The sequence below is a fragment of the Protopterus annectens genome, chromosome 15.part0, assembly GCF_019279795.1.
Source record: "Protopterus annectens isolate FY-2018-M chromosome 15.part0, PAN1.0, whole genome shotgun sequence".
Taxonomy (NCBI): Eukaryota; Metazoa; Chordata; order Ceratodontiformes; family Protopteridae; genus Protopterus; species Protopterus annectens.
In genome coordinates, this window is record NC_056749.1 from 86729520 (window position 1) to 86753350 (window position 23831).

Genomic DNA, 23831 nt, shown 5'->3' on the forward strand with positions numbered 1-23831 from the left:
TATATATATATATATATATATATATATATATACATATATATATATATATATATATATATATATATATGTCTCAGAATCTCGAACTACTGAAATCCCGAATTTCAGTGGCCTGAGACCAGAAAGGCGAGGTGCAAAATACCAAACCCCAGAAGAGCGAAATTCAAAATCCCGAAGTTCGGAGATTTTGAATTAACGGTTCTGGTGTTGTGGTGTGTGAGTAGGTGGTTGGAGATGTAGGTAAGTGTTTGCGTTTTCCGAGTTTTGGGTAGGGGCTTTAGTGTGTGTCTGTGTGTTTTGTTAGTGTGATGTATGTGTGCGAGGGGAATATAGCTTGTGTGGTGGTGTTTTTGTGTGTTTGTCTGTGTAGTGCGACCTCGGAGTTCGTATATTTAAATAGGGGGGGTGTGGGGGACACAGCCCCTCACATGGCAGGGTGCAGGGGGGCTTGCCCTCTTACTTGTATGTAAGGTAGGTGTTTGTGTATGTGTAGGGACGTGTATGTTTATGTTAGTGTCTGCGGTATGTTTAGTGTAGAAGTCGGAATTTTTAATTTCGCGCTTCTGGGGTTTCGGGTTTATGGATTTTCGGCTTCTTGGTCTCGAGATACTGAAATTTGGGATTTCAGTATTTTGAGATTATGAAGTGAATCCATAGATATATATATATATATATATATATATATATATATACATACACACACACACACACACACACACACGTTTGTGATTTATGTGTGTGTATATGTATACACATCATTTCAGCATCCTCGATACTTGTCCTGCACCTCACATCTCCGTAGATCAAGTGTTACAAGCAATATCCAAGGCAAAGAACACAGCTTCCATGGGACCTAATAGAATCCCAGGATGTATTCTGCACCATCTCCAGCAAAAACTGGCTTCTCCACTGTGCACCTTATTCAACCACAGCCTAAGTACTGGCTTTATTCCAGCAGAGTGGAGAACTGCCACTGTCATCCCCTTGGAGAAAGGTGGTGCCACTACTGACCCTGGAAACTATCGTCCCATTAGCTTGACAAGTCTGATCTATAAAGCCATGGAGCATATTATTATGGATCTCATAAACAAGGACATTGACAATCTCCAAGCACTTGATCCCACCCAGTTCGGATTCATCATGGGCAGAGCTTGCCTGTTGAACCTGATTCACTTCTTTGAGAATGTCACCAAGGCCATGGATGAGGGAAAGTCAGTACATACAGTTTTCCTTGACTTGGCCAAGGCCTTTGACACAATCTCCCCTTCGGGCATCATCGAAAATCTAACACAACTTGGCGTAAATCCCTATCTCATCAGGTGGGTGGCCAACTGGCTCACTGACAGGACCCTCAAAGTCAAAAGAGGCACCTCCATCTCTGATAGCAGACCTGTCACTAGTGGAGTTCCACACGGATCTGTCCTGGGACCCCTACTGTTTGGCATCTATTTCTCAGAGGACCAGCAAAGACAAAGGGCCTGTGGCTGGGTTTGCAAACGACTGTAAGTTGGGTGCTGTCATTGACTCCCCAAATGATGTTAACATACTGCAAGAGGGACTCACAGCAACTAATGACTGGTGCCAAAGTCATGGCCTCAAGCTAAATGCAAAAAAAAGTATCATCATACCATTCGGCAAAAACACGACCCCTACTGATTACCACATCAATGGCAACCACCTAAGCACACAACCTATGGTGACAGACCTGGGCACTCAGGTTGATAACAACCTCACATTCAACCATCATGTAGCGGCAGTGGTCAGAAAAGCCTTTTACTTGGTTCATCTCATAAGTAAAGGGATTGCATCCAGAAAAAAGGAGGTTATTACCTTTCTATACTCCTCCATCATTAGACCAAAAGTTGAGTATAATGCCCCGTTTGGGATGTACCTCTCCAAACATCTGCACCAACTGGAAAGGCTACTGAAATACCTTACAAAGAGAATCCATGGTCTCCAACACCTGTCCTATGCAGACAGGCTCAAATCACTATCACTCTACTCAGTATCATACAGATTGCTCAAGGGTGATCTGTGTCTCGCCAACAAAGCAATCTTGGACCCTGCCCTACTTGAGATGGTCCATATCCATAAGTCTAACTCCTCACACATTACCCACTCAAAAGGCCTGAATCTAATATCCGACATCAACAAAACCTGCTGGAGAAACAGGTTTGTCTCCCAGAGGCTGCCCCATCTTTGGTTTTATATCATATTTCACCAAAAGCTTCAAAACAATATATTTTTAACCATAGTCATGCATACTTACAACACCAATAACTAACTCTTTCCAGAAGACAATATATACCCAAACTAAGTGGGGGTTTACACCCCCACACAACCCCCAATGTGAGGGGCTGTGCCCCCCACACCCCCAACTGTATAAAGTAACTCTAGGATCACACTGCAGTAGGGAAAGGGGCATATACCTTTTACTTGCCTTACAGTACTCTACACAATGCCAGTACTTCACTTCCATGAAATGAGATTTGGTGAAATGAGTTTTCAGTAATTTGAGCTTTCAGCGATTTGGTCAGGGTGAATTCAAATTTAGTGAAATGAGCTTTCAGTGAAACAAAGTAGACCTATATATATATATATATATATATATATATATATATATATATACATATATATTTATATATATATATATATATATATATATATATATATAATGCAAGCAAAAACACTGCAAGATTCACCACCCGGGGAAGTAAAAAATCTCTTTCGTTATTCAGGAACAAACTCCTTTATTCATAAACAGACAAGCGCTTTCACGCACCAAAGTGCGCTTCATCAGATCTTAACATATAATAGCAGTTCATTCAAAGTATATATAGGGAATCAAGTGCATTCAATCAAACAATTAAAGCTCAAACAATTAACTAATCAATTATTTAAAAACTTCCTTAAAAAGACATAAAATTCAATATAGAATTCTAATCAGAAGAGATAGTAGATACGTTCTAAAACCCTTTGAGGCATACTTAATATATAGCACATATATATTACCAGAGTTATACATAATTAAATTATATTTAAATTATATTTAAAATTTGTATATATCTACCTATATTCATTAACTTTTTTCAACGTATAAAAATAAATATATGTAAATATGAATATTACTATTAAATGGCATCATATCAACTTAAAAACAGTTGTTGATGTTAAAAATGTATTAGATAAAAATATATTAATACATATATAAACAGATGAATAAATAGATAAATAAATAAATAAATAAGTGAATGAATAGATAAACAATATGTTCATTCCTCATCTATACAGCCTACCATCCAAAACAGGTTTGATACAAATACTTTGATTTAATCCTGGATATAAATGTGCTCCTAGTCTAAAAATCCATGTCAACTCAATATTAGCTAGAGTATTCATATTATCACCCCATCTTTTATTTAGATCCACCAACTGAAGCACCCTGAACTTAAAACCATGTTCTCTATGTTCATTAACATGCCTAGCCAGAGCATTGAGTTCATTACTTTTCTTTATGTCATAGACATGGTTATAGATTCTCTGTTTAAACTTTCTTTTGGTCATTCCAACATAAAAAGCGTCACATTTTGTACACGTTGCTAAATATATTAAATTCATAGAGTCACAAGTTTCATAGAAAATAGGTGTTAAAATAAAATTTAGTTTAGGGTGTCTGTATATCTGTACTTCAGTAATATGTTGACACATATTACACTTCCTGCAAGGGAAGCTGCCAACATTCTTGGTATATTCACGTCCATTAGATACGGTTTTGTTTTCTTTAAAACATAACAACTGCTTAAGACTCGGGGAGTTCCTGTAAGTAAATTTTGGTTTCTCACCTACAATATTCCTGACTGCCTCATCCATAATTAGGACTTTCCAGTTGCATATTATAATATTTTTCAAATCAAGATTATCATTTGTAAATTGCATAGTGTAAGAGACTCTAGTATCTTTCTTAGACGATTTATAACTATTAGCATTGTGATAATCAATATCAGTTTTATAATATTCATGTAAATCTTCTGTGCGATCTTTCCCATTTAAGATGTCCTTCTTAATATCACATACTAATTTCTTATTATACCCTCTAGCCAAAAACAAACTTTCCATAGTTTCTGCTTCCCTATTTAATATATCCTTATTTTCACATAATCTTGTTAGCCTGATGTATTGGCTGTTTACGATGCCTGGAAAGACATGTCTCACCAGACATGTCTTTCCAGGCATCGTAAACAGCCAATACATCAGGCTAACAAGGTTATGTGAAAATAAGGATACATTAAATAGGGAAGCAGAAACTATGGAAAGTTTGTTTTTGGCTAGAGGGTATAATAAGAAATTAGTATGTGATATTAAGAAGGACATCTTAGATGGGAAAGATCGCACAGAAGATTTACATGAATATTATAAAACTGATATTGATTATCACAATGCTAATAGTTATAAATCGTCTAAGAAAGATACTAGAGTCTCTTACACTATGCAATTTACAAATGATAATCTTGATTTGAAAAATATTATAATTTGCAACTGGAAAGCCCTAATTATGGATGAGGCAGTAAGGAATATTGTAGGTGAGAAACCAAAATTTACTTACAGGAACTCCCCAAGTCTTAAGCAGTTGTTATGTTTTAAAGAAAACAAAACCGTATCTAATGGACGTGAATATACCAAGAATGTTGGCAGCTTCCCTTGCAGGAAGTGTAATATGTGTCAACATATTACTGAAGTACAGATATACAGACACCCTAAACTAAATTTTATTTTTACACCTAGATTCTATGCAACTTGTGACTCTATGAATTTAATATATTTAGCAACGTGTACAAAATGTGACGCTTTTTATGTTGGAATGACCAAAAGAAAGTTTAAACAGAGAATCTATAACCATGTCTATGACATAAAGAAAAAGAATGAACTCAATGCTCTGGCTAGGCATGTTAATGAACATAGAGAACATGGTTTTAAGTTCAGGGTGCTTCAGTTGGTGGATCTAAATAAAAGATGGGGTGATAATATGAATACTCTAGCTAATATTGAGTTGACATGGATTTTTAGACTAGGTGCACATTTATATCCAGGATTAAATCAAAGTATTTGTATCAAACCTGTTTTGGATGGTAGGCTGTATAGATAAGGAATGAACATATTGTTTATCTATTCATTCACTTCTTTATTTATTTATTTATTTATTTATCTATTTATACCTCTGTTTATATATGTATTAATATATTTTTATCTAATACATTTTTAACATCAACAACTGTTTTTAAGTTGATATGATGCCTTTTAATAGTAATATTCATATTTACATATATTTATTTTTATACGTAGAAAAAAGTTAATGAATATAGGTACATATATACAAATTTTAAATATAATTTAAATATAATTTAATTATGTATAATTCTGGTAATATATATGTGCTATATATTAAGTTTGCCTCAAAGGGTTTTAGAACGTATCTACTATCGCTTCTGATTAGAATTCTATATTGAATTTTATGTCTTTTTAAGGAAGTTTTTAAATAATTGATTAGTTAATTGTTTGAGCTTTAATTGTTTGATTGAATGCACTTGATTCAATATATATACTTTGAATGAACTGTTATTATATGTTAAGATCTGATGAAGCGCACTTTGGTGCGTGAAAGCGCTTGTCTGTTTATGAATAAAGGAGTTTGTTCGTGAATAACGAAAGAGATTTTTTACTTCCCCAGGTGGTGAATCTTGCAGTGTTTTTGCTTGCATTGTCTTCTTGTTTGACTGGAAGAGTCTATTGGGACTTCTCGGTATTTTGTACATATATATATATATATACATACATATATATATATATATATATATACATATATATATATATATATATATACATACATATATATATACATACATATATATATATATATATATATATATATATATATATATATATATATATACATATATATATATATATATATATATATATATATATACATATATATATATATATATATATATACATACATATATATATATATATATATATACATATATATATATATATATATATATATATATACACACACACACATATATATATATATATATATATATATATATACACACACACATATATATACATATAGATATATATATATATATATACACACACACACATATATATATACACACATATATATATATATATATATATATATACACATATATATATATATATATATATATATATATACATATATATATATATATATATATATATATACACATATATATACACACACACATATATATATATATATATACACACATATATATATATATATATATATATATATATATATATATATATATACACACACATATATATATATATATATATACACACACATATATATATATATATATATATATATATATATATATACACACATATATATATATATATATATATACATATATATATATATATATATATATATGGGATCCGTACAGATGCTCGACTGCATCTTTCACCGAATCACAATTTGGTGAGCATACTTGATGCAATGTTTGCTCTGAGAGTGTTGATGGAGAAGTACAGAGAAGGTCAGAAGGAGTTGCATTGTGTTTTTGTAGACTTAGAGAAAGCATATGACAGTTTGCCCAGAGAGGAGTTGTGGTGTTGTATGAGGAAGTCGGGAGTATACACACACACACACACACACACACACACACACACACACACACACACACACACACACACACACAAAAATCTACTTTCTCCCACCGAATTTTCACTTTGTCGAAAATGAAATAACTAATCCCAGTTAAGCGAAAGTGCATTTAAACGAAAGCACACTTTCGCGAAAATCATTACATCAAACAAAAAAAAGTAACAAAAGCCATTTATGCAGGTAGGTGAGTATTCCTCCGAGGGTGCAGTTAAAACACATACATAAATCACAAAAAAGCACACATATACATGTCTTCACACACATACAAATACAAACATATACATAAATCACAAACTAGCACATATACAGATGACTTGCAAATAGCTGACTGCACATTTGGACAACCATTTTAGAGGGATAAGAATAAGAGTGATTGCAGAAGTGTGGTAATAAGCAGTAGTATGGCAGTATTATGACTGACGTTTTAAACTTATGCTTTGGGTTTGCATTAAGTGGTAGGTTTTTACTTTTACTTTTGTTTTGCTGCTGATTTTATTTAGGGCTTAGTAAGGTTTCAGGGCTTGTTCATAAAGTTCATTGATAATATCCTTACAAAATAATATCACTCCTGCTTCAACCTCAACATCAGTTTCTCATGTTAAAAAAATACATAACTAACTAACATGCTAGCAGAAGGAAAACTGTCAAGTGGCCAAGAATGAAGTGGTAAGAAAAAGTGAATATGGCCCAGGGTAACACTGCTTTATACACTAAATGACATTATATGAGTAGTGGTGTTAGAAGAGTGTAAGGGAATATTCAATGGCTTAAAATCTGCCCAGATAATGACATCAATGTTAAATGTCTATAAGTAAAGAATTCTCCTGCAGTGGTCATCCCAAAAGGAAGACCACACAGAACGATTCTAATATGTAAGCACCATTCATTATACAACATGACCTTAGGTACACTCACTAGTCATCACTATTTGCATTTGCTTAACAAATACATTTACATGGCCATTACAGCTTTATATAAATTTTACTGTGAATTCACCTGACTGCTCAAAACTCTATTAAAACAATTGAATTTCCGACTTGTTACTTTATAAAGGCTTCTTTTTAGGAGACACTTTTTTCTCTCCTTGGTGATATAAAATAAAAATGAAAATTATGGACTTATAAAACTCTAGACTCTAGATCTTTTGAAGAGATGAAGCTTAAACTGCTTTTTGCTGAACATCTGGAGGATTCTTGCCAGTCACAGTTTTCTCTTCACCTTTTCTAGTTAATTTTCTTTCAGTTTCTCTACATTTGTTCTTTGCTAGCATCCAGGCAATGTACTTACTGTTGAGAAACTGAATTTTACTCAGGCTCACAGAATTACTAGCTCTTATTTCTGTTTCTTTTTTCACACTGGGAGAGCTGAAATTAAGCTGTTGATCAGTGTGCAGCCATCTTGGAAGTCTAACTCAGCATTCATGTTGCTCCCTTACTAGCTATCTCAACCTGTGGGTTTATCAGATCCAAAGCTGACAGCTTAGACTCTGCAGCTCAAACTTCACCGCCTCTCCCATAGTTCACTGCCTCCTTGAATAGCCTCAAAACAAGTTTGTCCTACTATACTCTAGTAACCACCAGAAAGTTCCTCAAACATATAAAACGTAGGGACCAAGGAAAGGGTCCAAATAATAGACTTTGTGCCGGTCTGCACATTCTACCGGAATCCACTCAAAAAGGAAGACAATTTTGAAAAGGGAAATGAGAGAGGGAAGGTTGAGAAGAATGGAAGAGGGCAACACAAATCTAGCATTATACCAAGACATAACTTTATAACCAATATTTTCTTTTTCATTTGCCTCAGCCTGTGGGACAGAGTACCCAGCCAGGTGTAAAGGGGTGGCATCAGGTGACAACATTCTGTAAAACTGTGGAGCCAAGAGATGACCTGAATCTGGACTGAATATCCAACTTGTAATGGGTCACAAAGGTATGAGTGCTTTACCAAATAGCTGCTGCACAAATATCATCCATGGAGGCCTGAACAAAAAAGGTAGCAGAACCAGCAACAGATCTGGTTGATGGGCTGAAAGTGTATGTTGTTAAACCAAAATGGGAAGGTCAGAGGATAAGAAGAAACTGACCATTGGACTAACAAGGTCCCTGAAGAGCCTTCATAAAAACCTAGCCAGTGGCATAAGATAGCTATAGCCATCAGGCCAAGAAACTGTAGAAATAGGGAAGCTGACTGCCTCACAGAAAGAAACCTAATTGGCTTGAATCCATCAAGACAAAAGTTTGGAGGGGTGCAAGTTAACAATGTGGTGGTTGATGTCCAGATGTCATCCAATGAATTCAACAGCCTGAAGTGGTCCTAGGTTGAACTTGTCATAATTCCCTGTAATACCCAAGGATAGGCAGAATTGGAGCAAGCAGTCTCGGACCTTAATTAGAGGCGCCCTTGAGGTCACTGTAAGGCACCAGTTGTCCAGGTAAGGAAAGACTGCCGTATACTTCGTGAACACCTGGGCAGCTACAGACAGGCCAAAGGACAGTGTTCAAAGTTGGTAATGACTAGCTACCTGATGGAAGTGCATGAACCTCCTGTAGTGCCTCACTATCTTTATGTGATAGCAAGCATTCATGAGGTCCACTGAATAAATCCAGTGGCCCTTCCTCAGAAAAAGGAAAATGGACTGTTTTGTAATCGTCTGGACTTTTGTCTGTTTCATATAACAGTTCAATTTGATGAGGTTCAGAATGGGCCTGAGGGCCTTGTTTTCCTTTGGCAGTAAAAACAATCTCAAGTAAACCACAGATCCTCTTTGACCTGGTGGCAACTCTTGGATGACTCAATTTGAGATCAGCTTTTGGATTTCTTCTACTGCTTTCCTTCATTGCCAGGGTGGAATGTTATGAAGAGATCTTTGGTCAGTTGGAACAAACAGGAAGAGAACGGAGTAGCCTCTGGAAATTACTCTCTACACCCAAGCATCCAATGTGATAGCCACTCAAGATTTTGGGTGGAGAGCAACGCACCCCGTGACTGCCACATTCTGGAAAGCTGAAAAGGCTTGCCAGAGAAAAGGTCTCAGCAATCTTGATTCTGCAGACTGCCCCAGCCCCTCTGGTGGTGCCCATTGAGGGTCCTCCCTCTGCCACAGGGGGCATCGTTACCTGAAGTGTCTTGCAAGAACTGTTGGGTTTATGAAAGAACTGTTTTCCACCTGGAAAAGATCCTCTGCACGGTAGAAAAATGAACTCCCAAATGCAGGCAGTCTTTCTTTCTTGCTCACTCCTAGTCAATGTGTCTTTTACCTTAGACCAAAGCAAAGTGGATCCGTCAAACGGTGCACTGAGGAAAACATGCCTAAATGCTGTCTGCAAAGTTACATAGGCACATCCAGGCATGGAGGTACATAGTGGTATCAGTGCATAATGTGCAGGCTGTATCATATGCTGCATTTGAAAGGAGCCTCATGGACACCCTGAGATGCACAATATGAAAAACCACATAGACAGCTGAGTATCTAAAGACTTGTGAAGCTCAAGAGACTGTTGTGTTGCCTCCGACATAGACACCTCAGTAATCAGACCTCTTTGAGGCTAGTCAGGTGAACCAAATAGTTCAATGCATGAAAGGCAAATGTGGCTGAAGTATATGTGTGCTTCCTGTGACTCATTATCTGGGTAGATCACTGTACTCTCCTAGAAGATTCTTCTTTTGGTGTGGATGCAGAAATCAGAACGGTATCCAAACTGGGACCTTTACTCCAAAATGACTTATCTTTGGAAGGAATCAGCAGCTTGTTTGACTTCCAGGGAATGGGGTCCATCATGTACAGCTCTCTCCTTGCCCTTCAGGACACCAGACTGACGAAGGCATCCGAAGGGGGGTACCACTGAAGACACAGATGAGCCTGTGCTAAAGACCTCTTGAAAAAATAAGCCCTCTGTGGAAGTCCATCTCACTTGTCTCATCAATTCCAACAAATTGTCAAAAGAAGCAAATTGATGGGGAAATTTGGGGACACTTCCCCTTCAATAATGTCAGAATCATTAGTGAGAGACTCCACAGGGGACTCTAGGTGCTTTCTCTTGCACTTGTTCGTCATGTCAGCATCCAGGTGTAGGGAAGTTGGGGGGGGGCGGTCAGTGAAGCAACAGGGAACCCCCCAGACTGGGTATGCTCAAGGCCTAGAGATGTGAGCTGTCATGAAGACAACTCATGCAAGCCCGAGGTCCTAGACGAATGGGAAAATCAGAACAGATCCATCTTAGGAACAGAAACTCAGTCTCTGACTGAGATAGGATCTTTTCCACAATACTGAATGCTGACATAGAGGATGCATATAATCCACAGACCTAGAAGAGGCTCCGGTTCCCATCAATGACCCCTTTAGAGCTGAAGCTAAGAATGGAGCTGAGCTATCCAAAGCTGAAGTGCTCAGGGGGAGTGACAGCTCCAAAAGCACATCCCCAGAACATCAGCTCCAATCTCACTACTCCAAGACGCACTTGGTTTTAATGTGGCTGGATTTGAAAAAATCAAGTATTCACTGAATATGCAGAAATGTATGCAGGCACACTCTACCAGCATGTAAATAACTGCATAGATTGTAACCACACTCTACCAGAATGTAAACAGATGCACAGATTGCAACCACACTCTACCAGCATGTTAACAGCTGCAAAGATGCAACCACACTCTACCAGCATGTAAACAGTTGCACAGATGCAAGCACATTCCACCAACATGTAAACAGATGCAACCACACTCTACCAGCATGTAAACAGCTGCATAGAAGTGCAGGGCAAACCCCCAAAACAAACCATAATATCAACAAGCTATTACAAAAAGGAAAAGAATTTAGACAAAATGTTAGAAGAGCAATTCCCAGGATGTTAATGCCCTTGTCACTGAAATACCCAAACAACTCAGGAGCTTAATAACACCACCAAAGCCACATTTGAGGGTAAAACAGCTACCTACGCCAAAGATAATCACTTTTTAGTTATGCTCCCAAAAGCACAATACAGCAATACATTGGACTGACTGTGAGCAATGTTACATACAGTGAGACTGAAAACAGAGCAAGCTTACTGGTCAATAAATTTAGCTCAAACTTTACCCCTCTCTCCCCTCCATCTGTCCCTCAGGATATACCTGAAAGGTCTTGCCTCCAGTTATCACACAAGACCATGTCGTAGAAGTGCAATCAGAAGCTAACAATACTGCAATGATGGGTCCTGACAATATGCCTGGATGCATCTTAAATTGCATGAAGCACAATTTAGCCACAATACTAACAATACTGTATAATCTGAGCCTCTATACTTGTTTTGTAATAAGTGAATGGTGAACAGCTACAGTTATTCCCCTGTATAAGGAAGGACTTCCTCAGACCCATACTTCTGACAAGCTTATGTGCAAAGCCATGTAAAGACTTATCATGGAGCTAATCAATCAGGACACAGGGAACCTCCAAACACTGGCCCCATCTCAGTTTGGATTCATCAAGGACAGGTCCTACATACCCAATATTTTTTGAAAAGGTTACTAAAGCAATGGGTGAAGGCAACACAGTACATACCACATACCTCAACCTACCCAAAGCTTTTGAGACAATTTCACACTCAGGCACAGTATAAAAGCTAAATAAATTCAGAATAAACCCCTATGTCACTCACTGAATTGCCAATTTGCTTACTGATACAATTCAGGAAATCAAAACAGGGGAAGTTGCCTCCACAAAGAGACCAGTCACCAGTGAGGTCCCCCAAGCATCTCTGCTGGAATTGCTCCTATTTGGCATCAGCGTTTCTGAAGTAAAGCCAATACCAAAGGGCTCTGGCTGACTAAGTTTGCAGATGACTGCAAGATTGGAGCAGTCATTACATCCCCAAAATGACTTGGCCATCCTGCAGGAAGGTTTGTCCCAAATAAATAACTGGCGCCAAAATCATGGACAGAAACTAAATGCCAAAAAATTGTATCTTTTGGGAAATCATCTATCCTAGGGAAGTACCACAATAACAAAATGCCCCTAAAAGTTAACCTAGTTCTTCAGGATTTGGGAATTTATGCAGACAGTATCCTAACTTTTGACCAATGTGTCCATTGTTCATAGGTAGGTACTAGGCTATTGGCCCTAGGTTTAAGTAAGAAAGTTCTATTTTGTCTAGATCTAGGAATGTCATTGTCCCTATTTACTCACCCCTCAATAGGCCAGTCATTAAATATAATGCTCCATTTGGCATGTATCTACCCAGACACATGCAACAGCTGAAAAGCCCATAGAGATACTTTACTAAAAGGATACAAGGCCTAAATAACATGTCTTACACAGACCAACTCAAAGCCCGAATGCTATACTCAGTATCCTACAGACTGCTAAGAGGTGACCTGTGTCTGGCCTCCAAGGCATCCTCTAACCCATTACTGAGATTTAGTGCACATCAGCAAATTAAATGGCATCAGAAATACTCAGTCTAGGGCTCTAAGCCTCTTATGTAACATCGACAGAACAGTTTGGAGGGACAGGTATATCTCACAGACAGTAATTCTGATTAGGCATGAGACATGCATTCTCAGAGACATGATTTTTGGATCTTTTTTTCCTGGGCCTCTGCTGAAAATGGGCTACTCAGCTGGACTTTCCTGTAATTAAATGTCAATAACGAAATAAATAGCTCTGGTATGGAATAGACTCCAATCCACTTAAAACAAAGTTCAGCCCTATCCATATTCAAGAGCAACTTGGATCTATGGATGGAAAACAGAAAATTACCCCAAGACTGCTCCCTCTACTACTAATGGACAGAGGCAGCTCCTAACTGCTTTATCTCATGCATGAGTTCCATCAAATAATCTATGGTATGATCTTCGTTATTGTCATTAGGGATAATATATAATTATCGACCATGGGATGGATAAGGCCAATCTATAACCAAATGGGTTAGGTTAATTTGTGCACAAAAAGGGAAACTGACTAGGCTTAAAGCTGCCAGTAAGGACAGCTAATCTAGTACTTACCTAGAACCTATAAGAAAGAAGCTGGAGCTGGTGGCAGTCAAGCTGAACTTGCAAAGGGGAAGGCAAAGTCAGAATCCGTGGACATCATCATCGAAGGACTGGTCAGAGGAGGAACAGACATTATAGCTAAAGGAGGGGCAGCCTCTGTTCTCAAAACCATGGGTTGGGGAATGATGCCAAGGTATAGCTGGATCTTCAAGAAGGAGTGCACGAATTGCTCTAAGTCTAAATCTCTAATGCTCCTGGAGGACATAGTAGACCAAGCTGAACCCATAGAAAATAGCTGGTTGGGTTGATACAGAGGCAAGGAAGCCTCTCAGATCTAAAGGAAAATACTTGAACCCAAGGGTGGGGTGAGCTCTTGAAAAAAGTTAAGCTCAGGAGTTAGCAGAATAAAGGGGGAGTGGAGCCAATCCATAGAGGGAGCCATGGTCAAGAAGGGGCTCAGAATGCTTAAGTTGGACAGCCCGAAGACTCCAAGTCCAGAGCTGTCACAGAAGGAGATTGCTGCTGAGAGTCTACCAATGCAATTTCCTGGCTGGGATCCAGCTGTCCCTTGAGAGAAGAAAAAGAGCACTTACAGGCCCCTCTGTCTCTGTCCAAGTTTAGCCTGTTTCTTTTCTCATTCAAACTTAATTTTCTCTTTATTCTCTCTGTCTCTTTCCTCTTCTTGCCAGTTTTCTTGTAAGTAGAAGGAGATAACATTCCTCTTATCGCCAGTTTTCTTGTAAGTAGAAGGAGATAACATTCCTCTTATTGCCAGTTTTCTTGTAAGTAGAAGGAGATAACATTCCTCTTATTGCCAGTTTTCTTGTTAGTAGAAGGAGATAACATTCCTCTTATTGCCAGTTTTCTAAGTAGAAGGAGATAACATTCCTCTTATTGCCAGTTTTCTTGTAAGTAGAAGGAGATAACATTCCTCTTCTTGCCAGTTTTCTTGTAAGTAGAAGGAGATAACATTCCTCTTATTGCCAGTTTTCTTGTAAGTAGAAGGAGATAACATTCCTCTTATTGCCAGTTTTCTTGTAAGTAGAAGGAGATAACATTCCTCTTATCGCCAGTCTTCTTGTAAGTAGAAGGAGATAACATTCCTCTTATTGCCAGTTTTCTTGTAAGTAGAAGGAGATAACATTCCTCTTACTGCCAGTTTTCTTGTAAGTAGAAGGAGATAACATTCCTCTTATTGCCAGTTTTCTTGTAAGAAGAAGGAGATAACATTCCTCTTATCGCCAGTTTTCTTGTAAGTAGAAGGAGATAACATTCCTCTTATCGCCAGTTTTCTTGTAAGTAGAAGGAGATAACATTCCTCTTATTGCCAGTTTTCTTGTTAGTAGAAGGAGATAACATTCCTCTTATTGCCAGTTTTCTAAGTAGAAGGAGATAACATTCCTCTTATTGCCAGTTTTCTTGTAAGTAGAAGGAGATAACATTCCTCTTCTTGCCAGTTTTCTTGTAAGTAGAAGGAGATAACATTCCTCTTATTGCCAGTTTTCTTGTAAGTAGAAGGAGATAACATTCCTCTTATTGCCAGTTTTCTTGTAAGTAGAAGGAGATAACATTCCTCTTATCGCCAGTCTTCTTGTAAGTAGAAGGAGATAACATTCCTCTTCTTGCCAGTTTTCTTGTAAGTAGAAGGAGATAACATTCCTCTTATTGCCAGTTTTCTAAGTAGAAGGAGATAACATTCCTCTTATTGCCAGTTTTCTTGTAAGTAGAAGGAGATAACATTCCTCTTCTTGCCAGTTTTCTTGTAAGTAGAAGGAGATAACATTCCTCTTATTGCCAGTTTTCTTGTAAGTAGAAGGAGATAACATTCCTCTTATTGCCAGTTTTCTTGTAAGTAGAAGGAGATAACATTCCTCTTATCGCCAGTCTTCTTGTAAGTAGAAGGAGATAACATTCCTCTTATTGCCAGTTTTCTTGTAAGTAGAAGGAGATAACATTCCTCTTACTGCCAGTTTTCTTGTAAGTAGAAGGAGATAACATTCCTCTTATTGCCAGTTTTCTTGTAAGAAGAAGGAGATAACATTCCTCTTATCGCCAGTTTTCTTGTAAGTAGAAGGAGATAACATTCCTCTTATTGCCAGTTTTCTAAGTAGAAGGAGATAACATTCCTCTTATTGCCAGTTTTCTTGTAAGTAGAAGGAGATAACATTCCTCTTCTTGCCAGTTTTCTTGTAAGTAGAAGGAGATAACATTCCTCTTATTGCCAGTTTTCTTGTAAGTAGAAGGAGATAACATTCCTCTTATTGCCAGTTTTCTAAGTAGAAGGAGATAACATTCCTCTTATTGCCAGTTTTCTTGTAAGTAGAAGGAGATAACATTCCTCTTCTTGCCAGTTTTCTTGTAAGTAGAAGGAGATAACATTCCTCTTATTGCCAGTTTTCTTGTAAGTAGAAGGAGATAACATTCCTCTTATTGCCAGTTTTCTTGTAAGTAGAAGGAGATAACATTCCTCTTATTGCCAGTTTTCTTGTAAGTAGCAGGAGATAACATTCCTCTTATTGCCAGTTTTCTTGTAAGAAGAAGGAGATAACATTCCTCTTATCGCCAGTTTTCTTGTAAGTAGAAGGAGATAACATTCCTCTTATCGCCAGTTTTCTTGTAAGTAGAAGGAGATAACATTCCTCTTCTTGCCAGTTTTCTTGCAAGTAGAAGGAGATAACATTCCTCTTATTGCCGGTTTTCTTGTAAGTAGGAGATAACATTCCTTTTCTTGCCAGTTTTCTTGTAAGTAGAAGGAGATAACAGTACCAGAACAGCAGATGAAGAAGAAGAAGAAACTCATGGAAGTATCCCTTTGAGGACCAACTTTACCGGGCAATCAGTGAGGACTCTGGCCCTAAAGGCGACACTAGCTTGGCACTCAGTGTCCAGGTGGAAAACAACCAATCAACACACTTCTTGTGTGAGCCCTGGCCCCAGGGGGGGGGGGTACTTCTGGCCACTTTTTGAAACCTGAAGCCTTCTCCATGCTACGAGTTCAGTTAGATGATCTAAGTGGTTTTATAAAGTAAAATAAACCCACAGCACAGTAGCAAAAAAAGTAGAACAGTAACACCAAAAAATGGACACTAAAGTCTAAAAATCTAAATACTCAACATTTCTTTTTTTTGTTTTTGACTAGAAAGCTTGCTCAAAAAAAGGTGGTAAAAGCATTTCACCAACATCACCCAGAGACAAATAAATTGGGCGGAGCTGAAAAATACCAAAAACTGCCACAGCAACCTAACACTAACCACTATAAAACTAATAGAGCTAAAAGAAACACACAGAAAAGGTGATACTGGCAGAAAAAAAATGGACAAAATGCATTTATCTATGGAGATTTGGTGATTGTGTTTGATAGCTAGAAGTGGCAAATGAGATCTGAGGAGATTCAGGGGGGACAGTGCATTATGGGAGAAAAGGGAGAGCTTCGGAGCTGAAGAGAGTCTGAACTGCCGACTTTAGATCTTATCAAATCTCAAAATCACAAAAAATAACTATTCAGGATACACCACGAGACACCTTCTTCAACGAAAAGTCTTTATTCAAACAGATATTCCAGTAGATAAACAGGTAAGGATAAGCACTTTCGCTTGCTGCTAGCTTCTCTTTCTCTTTCTCATCTTATCAAATCTGATAACCCATGCGTTGAGACACTGAAAATAAAACTGTCAGAGGTTTAGACATCAATACTATAACCAGAAACGCCACCTCCAAAGCAGACATAAAACATTTCCAACATGGACTACGGCAATCCAAAAACTGGTGTCAGAACCAAACTGTGAGAGAAAGCATGAGGCAATGTATTTGTAGTCAGGATGCACTGATGCACTGCTTCCAGCTTACACTACAATGTATTACTGAGGACACCTATCTTGGTTAGCACCTAACAGTGACCATGCGCACCAGAGCAGCTACTGCGGTTACATTGAAATGCAGCAGTATACATGGATATAACTGGGCAGCTGTTGTGTGCTACAAAGGCCAAAGAAGGTTAGTGCTTTAACTGAGTTAAGTACAATAGCAAAAACCTAATCTCTTCACTGTTATTACATTACTGCAAGAAAAACCCAGCCAAGCTACAGTTTTTACTGTGTGATACCTTAAACCTTCTGTAAAAGAGGCCCATAGGATACATGCAAATGACCCCTGAAGGACATTAAGTGTTTCAGCTATATGGTTTCTGAATACCCATAAATTTTAACTTTTTAAGTCTTTAAGGATACGTTCAGGCCAAAAAAGCTAAACACACTAGCTGCGGACATGGTATTATGTTACTGTGATGCAGTACCATACTTCCATTTTTTCTGCTTGGTTAGCATAATATTGAACAGCTATCTTATACAATAAAGCATTTTATCACACTCTCTAAGTAACACATGCATAAGCAAACATTTCTAAAAAAATAATGAAAACAAATTTCCCACTTTATTATATACAATTTATAAGGAAAAATACATACACAAAGTGGGTGTAGACAGAGTCTTTCATCAGTCCAGAAAGAATGATGTGTTTTTTTGTAATATCATAAACAGGAAGCTCCACACCTACTACTGTAGCAGCTCGCTGGGCTGTTGGGATAACACCCTGCCAAAACACAAAATTTACTAGTTTAGACACAACAGTATACTTTATCAACAGCTGAAAAGAAAGTCAGAAACAACGTGAAATAAAATTAACTATACTGCTCATAACACAGTATTGGACAAGAGCTATTAATGCCCCTGGATTCAGATTCAGAGTCAAAAACCTAAGCACCAGATGCATTAAACTCAATATCCAATATCCACAAGAAACAGATAAATACATTATACAACAAGTATAGAATAAGTAAACAAATAAATAATTGAAATGATGCACTATAGCTTCTTCATGTCCAAATAACCATAAGAGAAAGATCCCATGCCATATATTAGCTAGCTGTAGAACTCCTTCTGACACAAGAAAGCCACAACACCTGTTAAGGGGAACTGGAATCACTGAGTAATAAACTCAATGACATTTTCCTAAGTGATCTAAACTATACAACTACATACTTGGAAACCTACACCACCACTAGTGCACAAGAACACAGATTCCTAGACTTTGTCAATACAAATGCCCTAGAACAAGTAATCAGAGTATCCACTAGGGAGAAATAACATCTTGGATCTTGTCCATACTAATATCAGAGGATCTTGTACCTTGAGTATCTTCATCACTTGTTAGGTCTGACCATAAAGAAGTCTCCTTTAAAATAAAATTTAAACTAGACTTCACCTGCACCCAAGATACCTTTAAAATTTTCTTTAAGGCAAACCTCCTACTCCAAATTGATACAATGGGAAGTCTCAAATCCCAACCATACCTAGTTAATGCCACTGAATTTGCAGCAACATACAGCACCACAACATACCAGCATGTAAGCAGCTGTACACACAGGAACAAGTGCAGGATAAACCCCAGAAACAAACCTACATGGTGGAACCATAATATCAATAGCTTTACAATAACAGGAAAAGAATTTTGACCAAAAGTAAGAATAGTAATTCACAGAATGTTAGCGCCTTTATCAGTGAAATAAACAAACTTAGGAGCTTAATAAAATCTGCCAAAACCAAGTTTGAGGCTAAAATAGCTACCCAAGCCAAAGAAAAACACAAGGCATTTTTCAGTTAAGTTTCTAAGGTCAAAAGCACACTACAGCGATGCGCTGAGCTGATTGTGAACAATATTTCCTACACTAAGGCTGAAGATACAGCAAACCTGCTGGCTGACACTTTTAGCTCTAATGTTACTCTTCTCCTCCCTCCTTCTGTCCCTCAAGATACCTAAAACTGGCTCACCTTCAATTATCACACAAGACCAAGTTTTAAATGTTCTCTCAAAAGCTAAAAATACTGCATTGACAGGTCCTGACAATATCCCTGAATGCATCTTAAATAGGATGAATCACGATTTAGCCACACCCCTAACATTACTGTTCAATCTCAATCTCTACACAGGTTTTGTAACAAGTGAATAGAGAACAGCTACAGTCATTCTGCTGCATACGAGAGTACCTTCCACAGACTCAGGGAATTACAGACCCAAAGGCTCTTGCCACTCCTATAGTGCCTTTTTTAGACAAGGTTCAAATGACAAATTCACCAGCGTCACAGGTACAAGTAAGCAAAATTTGAGGGTAATGCTACTCAATGCTAGAAGTCTAAACCTCAAAATGCACTCGCTCGAGGCACTCCTTAAAATGGAGAACATCGACATCTGTGCAGTGACAGAGACCTGGTTCAAAGCTCCAGACAGCACCCCTGCATTACCAGGCTATAATTCATACCACACTTTTCGGCCACCTAACCCGGAATGAAGCACTAAAGGTGGAGGTGTGTCCATATTCATTAAGGATCTCCACACCACCAGGCTAGTTGCACAGCATAATGCATCCGAGATTATCCAAGTGCAACTAACTCTGGGCAAGACTGCAATCCAAATTGTAGCTTGCTACAGACCCCCCACCATGTCCCAGGACTCTCACTCCTCATCTCTTGATACACTGGAAAGTATTAGGGTACAACCTAACACCCTAATAATGGGGGAGTTCAACTACCCCACCATTAACTGGGAAAACTACTCATGTACCAACTCTTTTGCTCAACTTTTCTGGAATTCATAAATTCCAATGCCTTGGATCAACTTATTCACACCCCCACCAGGGGCAGCAATATCCTAGACCTGGTCATTACCAACATAGGCAACTCCTTGTTGGGCAATTCCTTGTTGGTCAGATCCGACCACAAGCTAATCACCCTAGACATCCACATCCCGCCCCCACCCCCAATTAGGGAAACAACCATAAAACACTTCTCCAAAGCCAACTTCACAGTTCTTAAGACAGAAGTGGCAAACTTCATGATACCCATGCAGACGGGCAATACAGGTATGACTGCTGAATCCTACACAAATGCACTTTATAAGCACTTACACAAGTGCATGGATCATGCTATCCCTAATAGAACCAAGATGCTATCCTCCAAAAAAAGGAAGCCAATCTGGTGGTCCTCTGCCATAAACAAACTCTACAACAGAAGAAAGAAACTGTTGCAAAAAAGAGTAAAATCCCTTGACTGGAGGAACTCCATGGTCAACCTCAGTAAGAAGCTGAGATCCCTCATAAAATCCTCCAAAGCTAGTTACAAAAACAAAATTGCCACTGACTCTAAAGACAACCACAAAGCATTCTATAGCTATGTCAAGAATCTCAATGGCAACACTCAGATCTGCTCCGAGTTACAGCACAATGGCACTAAATATACAGAACCAACTGATATTGCCAGCATCCTGGCAGATAGGTTCAGTGCTAACCTTACCCCCCTCTCTAGAGGGCCTATCTCTATACCAGAAGAATGCAAAGTTCCTGTAATCACGGCTGCACAGGTAAAAAAATACACTCTCCAAAGCCAAGAACACAGCATCCATGGGACCTGACAATATCCCAGGCTGCGTTCTACACGAACTACAGAATGAACTGGCACCCTACCCAAGTACCATGTTCAATCATAGCCTCACCTCAGGCTTTGTGCCCACTGAATGGCGCACTGCAATGGTTATCCCACTCCACAAAGGGGGAGCCACGACGAACCCCAGGAACTACCGCCCCATTAGCCTGATGAGCCAGGTGTGCAAGGCCATGGAACGTATCATCATGGAACTCAAAAAAGACATTGGCAATCTCCAAACTCTGGACCCTACACAGTTCGGGTTTGTAAAAGGCAGATCATGTCTCCTAAACCTGATTGCGTTCTTTGAAGCAGTCACCAAAGCCATAGATGGGGGTAAGGTGGTTCACACAGCTTATCAAGATCTCGCCCAGGCTTTCTACAACATCCCCCACTCTGGAATTATAGATAAGCTCACTAAACTAGGTATAAATCCCTATGTCACAAGATGGGTTGCCAACTGGCTCATGGACAGAACCCACACTGTGAAAGTAGCAGACTCCAAATCCGACTTCAGACCAGTGACAAGTGGAGTACCACAGGATTCAGTCCTGTGTCCTCTCCTGTTTGGTATCTACTTCTCTGAAGTACAGGCTAACACAGAAGGTCTTTGGCTAACAAAGTTTGCAGATGACTGCAAACTAGGAGCCATAATCGAAACTCCTAACGATGTGGGCATACTACAAAAGGGCCTCACTGAGACAAATGCCTGTTGTCAAAGCCATGGCTTGAAGCTCAATGCCAAAAAGTGTATTGTCATCCCCTTTGATAAAAACTCTATACCCATGAACAACCACATAAGTGGTAGTCTACTTAATGCTGAAAGTGTGATAAGAGACCTTGGGACACAGTGGACAGTAATCTCTCCTTTGATAATAACATCGCCACAGTGGTCAGGAAATCCTTCTACGTGGCTCATCTCATTACAAAAGGATTCACATCCAGAAAAAAAGAGGTCATTGTTCCCCTCTACTCATCACTCATTAGACCCATTATAGAGTACAACACCCCTTTTGGTATGTACCTCACAAGACATCTACAACAACTGGAAAGACCACAGAAATACCTCACAAAGAGGATTACTGGCCTCAAACAGATGCCCTATGCAGACTGTCTCAAAAAACTCCAGCTTTACTCCGTCGCATATCGCCTTAGAGGTGATCTCTGCCTAACATAAAAAGCTATGTCAAACCCAGAGCTGTTGGACATGCTCCACTTAAAGAAATCCCAATCCCTCTGAGCTACACGCTGTAGAGACCTAAACCTTGTCACCACAATAAACAGAACATGCTGGAGGGATAGATTCCTGTCCTAGAGACTTCCCATACTCTGGAACAGACTACCTATCTATGTCAAACAAAGCTCCTCATTCACACTCTTAAAGAAAAGTCTTGATGATTGGATGGGAAATAGGAAATTCACCCCGGGGATCACTTCTGTGGCTCTGCTCGAGAGGGGCACAGGAAAATAATTTTCTTGGGTGGCGAAAGGCAGGGTACCTTTTTGGCTAGGCTTATATACGCCCTAGGGCTAATAGCTTAGTACCTACCTGTGAACCTATGAACCTGTAAGTCTGATCAGCCTCACCACCTGAAGGCTTGAGCATCACTCGAAATCTCCAGTAGCCCTAGAATGGATAAGCCCAGAGCATGCACAGGCTGATACTCGGTCAGATAAATGAAGACCAGATGTGGGACTGAACTAGCAGCTAGAGCAAATTGTGCAGAAATGGCATAATGTAATGGTGTTGTAATACCCTCTATGAAGGTGGTCAAATTCTGCATCTAGATAAATGAAGACCAGATGTGGGACTGAACTAGCAGCTAGAGCAAATTGTGCAGAAATGGCATAATGTAATGGTGTTGTAATACCCTCTATGAAGGTGGTCAAATTCTGCATCTAGAAGCTTCAAGTGAAGGGTGTTGCAACAGGTCAATCTGGAGAAAACCAATGCATCGGATGTAGCACTAACAGAATGTGTGCAGCATGCAAATTCTCCATCTAGAAGTTTCAAGTGCATGGTCTTGCAACAGTTTGAGCTGGAGGAAACTAATGTGTTGCATGTAACACTAAAAGAATGTGTGCAGCATGCAAATTCTGCATCTAAAAGCTTCAAGTGTATGGTGCTGTAACAGTCCAATCTGAAGGAAACCAATGCACTGCATGTAGCACTAACAGAATGTGTACAGCATGAAAATTCTGCACCTAGAAGCTTCAGGTGCATGGTGTTGCAACAGTCCGTTCTGGAGAAAACCAATGCATTGCATGTAGCACTAACAGAATTTGTGCAGCATGCAAATTCTGCATCTAGAAGTTTCAAGTGCACAGTGCTGCAACAGTCCGAGTTGAAGGAAACCAATGTGTTGCATGTAACACTAACAGAATGTGTGCAGCATGTTAATTCTGCATCTAGAAGCTGTAAGTGTATGGTTTTACAACAGTCCAATTTGAAGGAAACCAATGCACTGCATGTAACACTAACAGAATGTGTGCAGCATGCAAATTCTGTATCTACAAGGGTCAAGTGCATGGTGTTGCAACAGTCCAATCTGGAGGAAACCAATGCAATGCATGTAGCACTAATGGAATATGTGCAGCATGCACATTCTGCAACTAGAAGCAAGTGCATGGTGCTGTAACAGTCCGAGCAGAAGGCAAACAATGCACTGCATGCA

At 38.8% G+C, this 23831-nt stretch overlaps 1 protein-coding gene across 1 annotated transcript in view; it reads right to left on the bottom strand.

The window, feature by feature from the left end:
• Positions 1 to 23831, bottom strand: part of SLC25A14 (solute carrier family 25 member 14) — a 1283912-nt gene that overhangs the window by 697495 nt on the left and 562586 nt on the right. The window contains exon 6 of the mRNA XM_044057171.1: positions 18147 to 18271. Within this exon, the coding sequence (XP_043913106.1) occupies positions 18147 to 18271 (125 nt within the window). The remainder of the gene's footprint in view (positions 1 to 18146; positions 18272 to 23831) is intronic.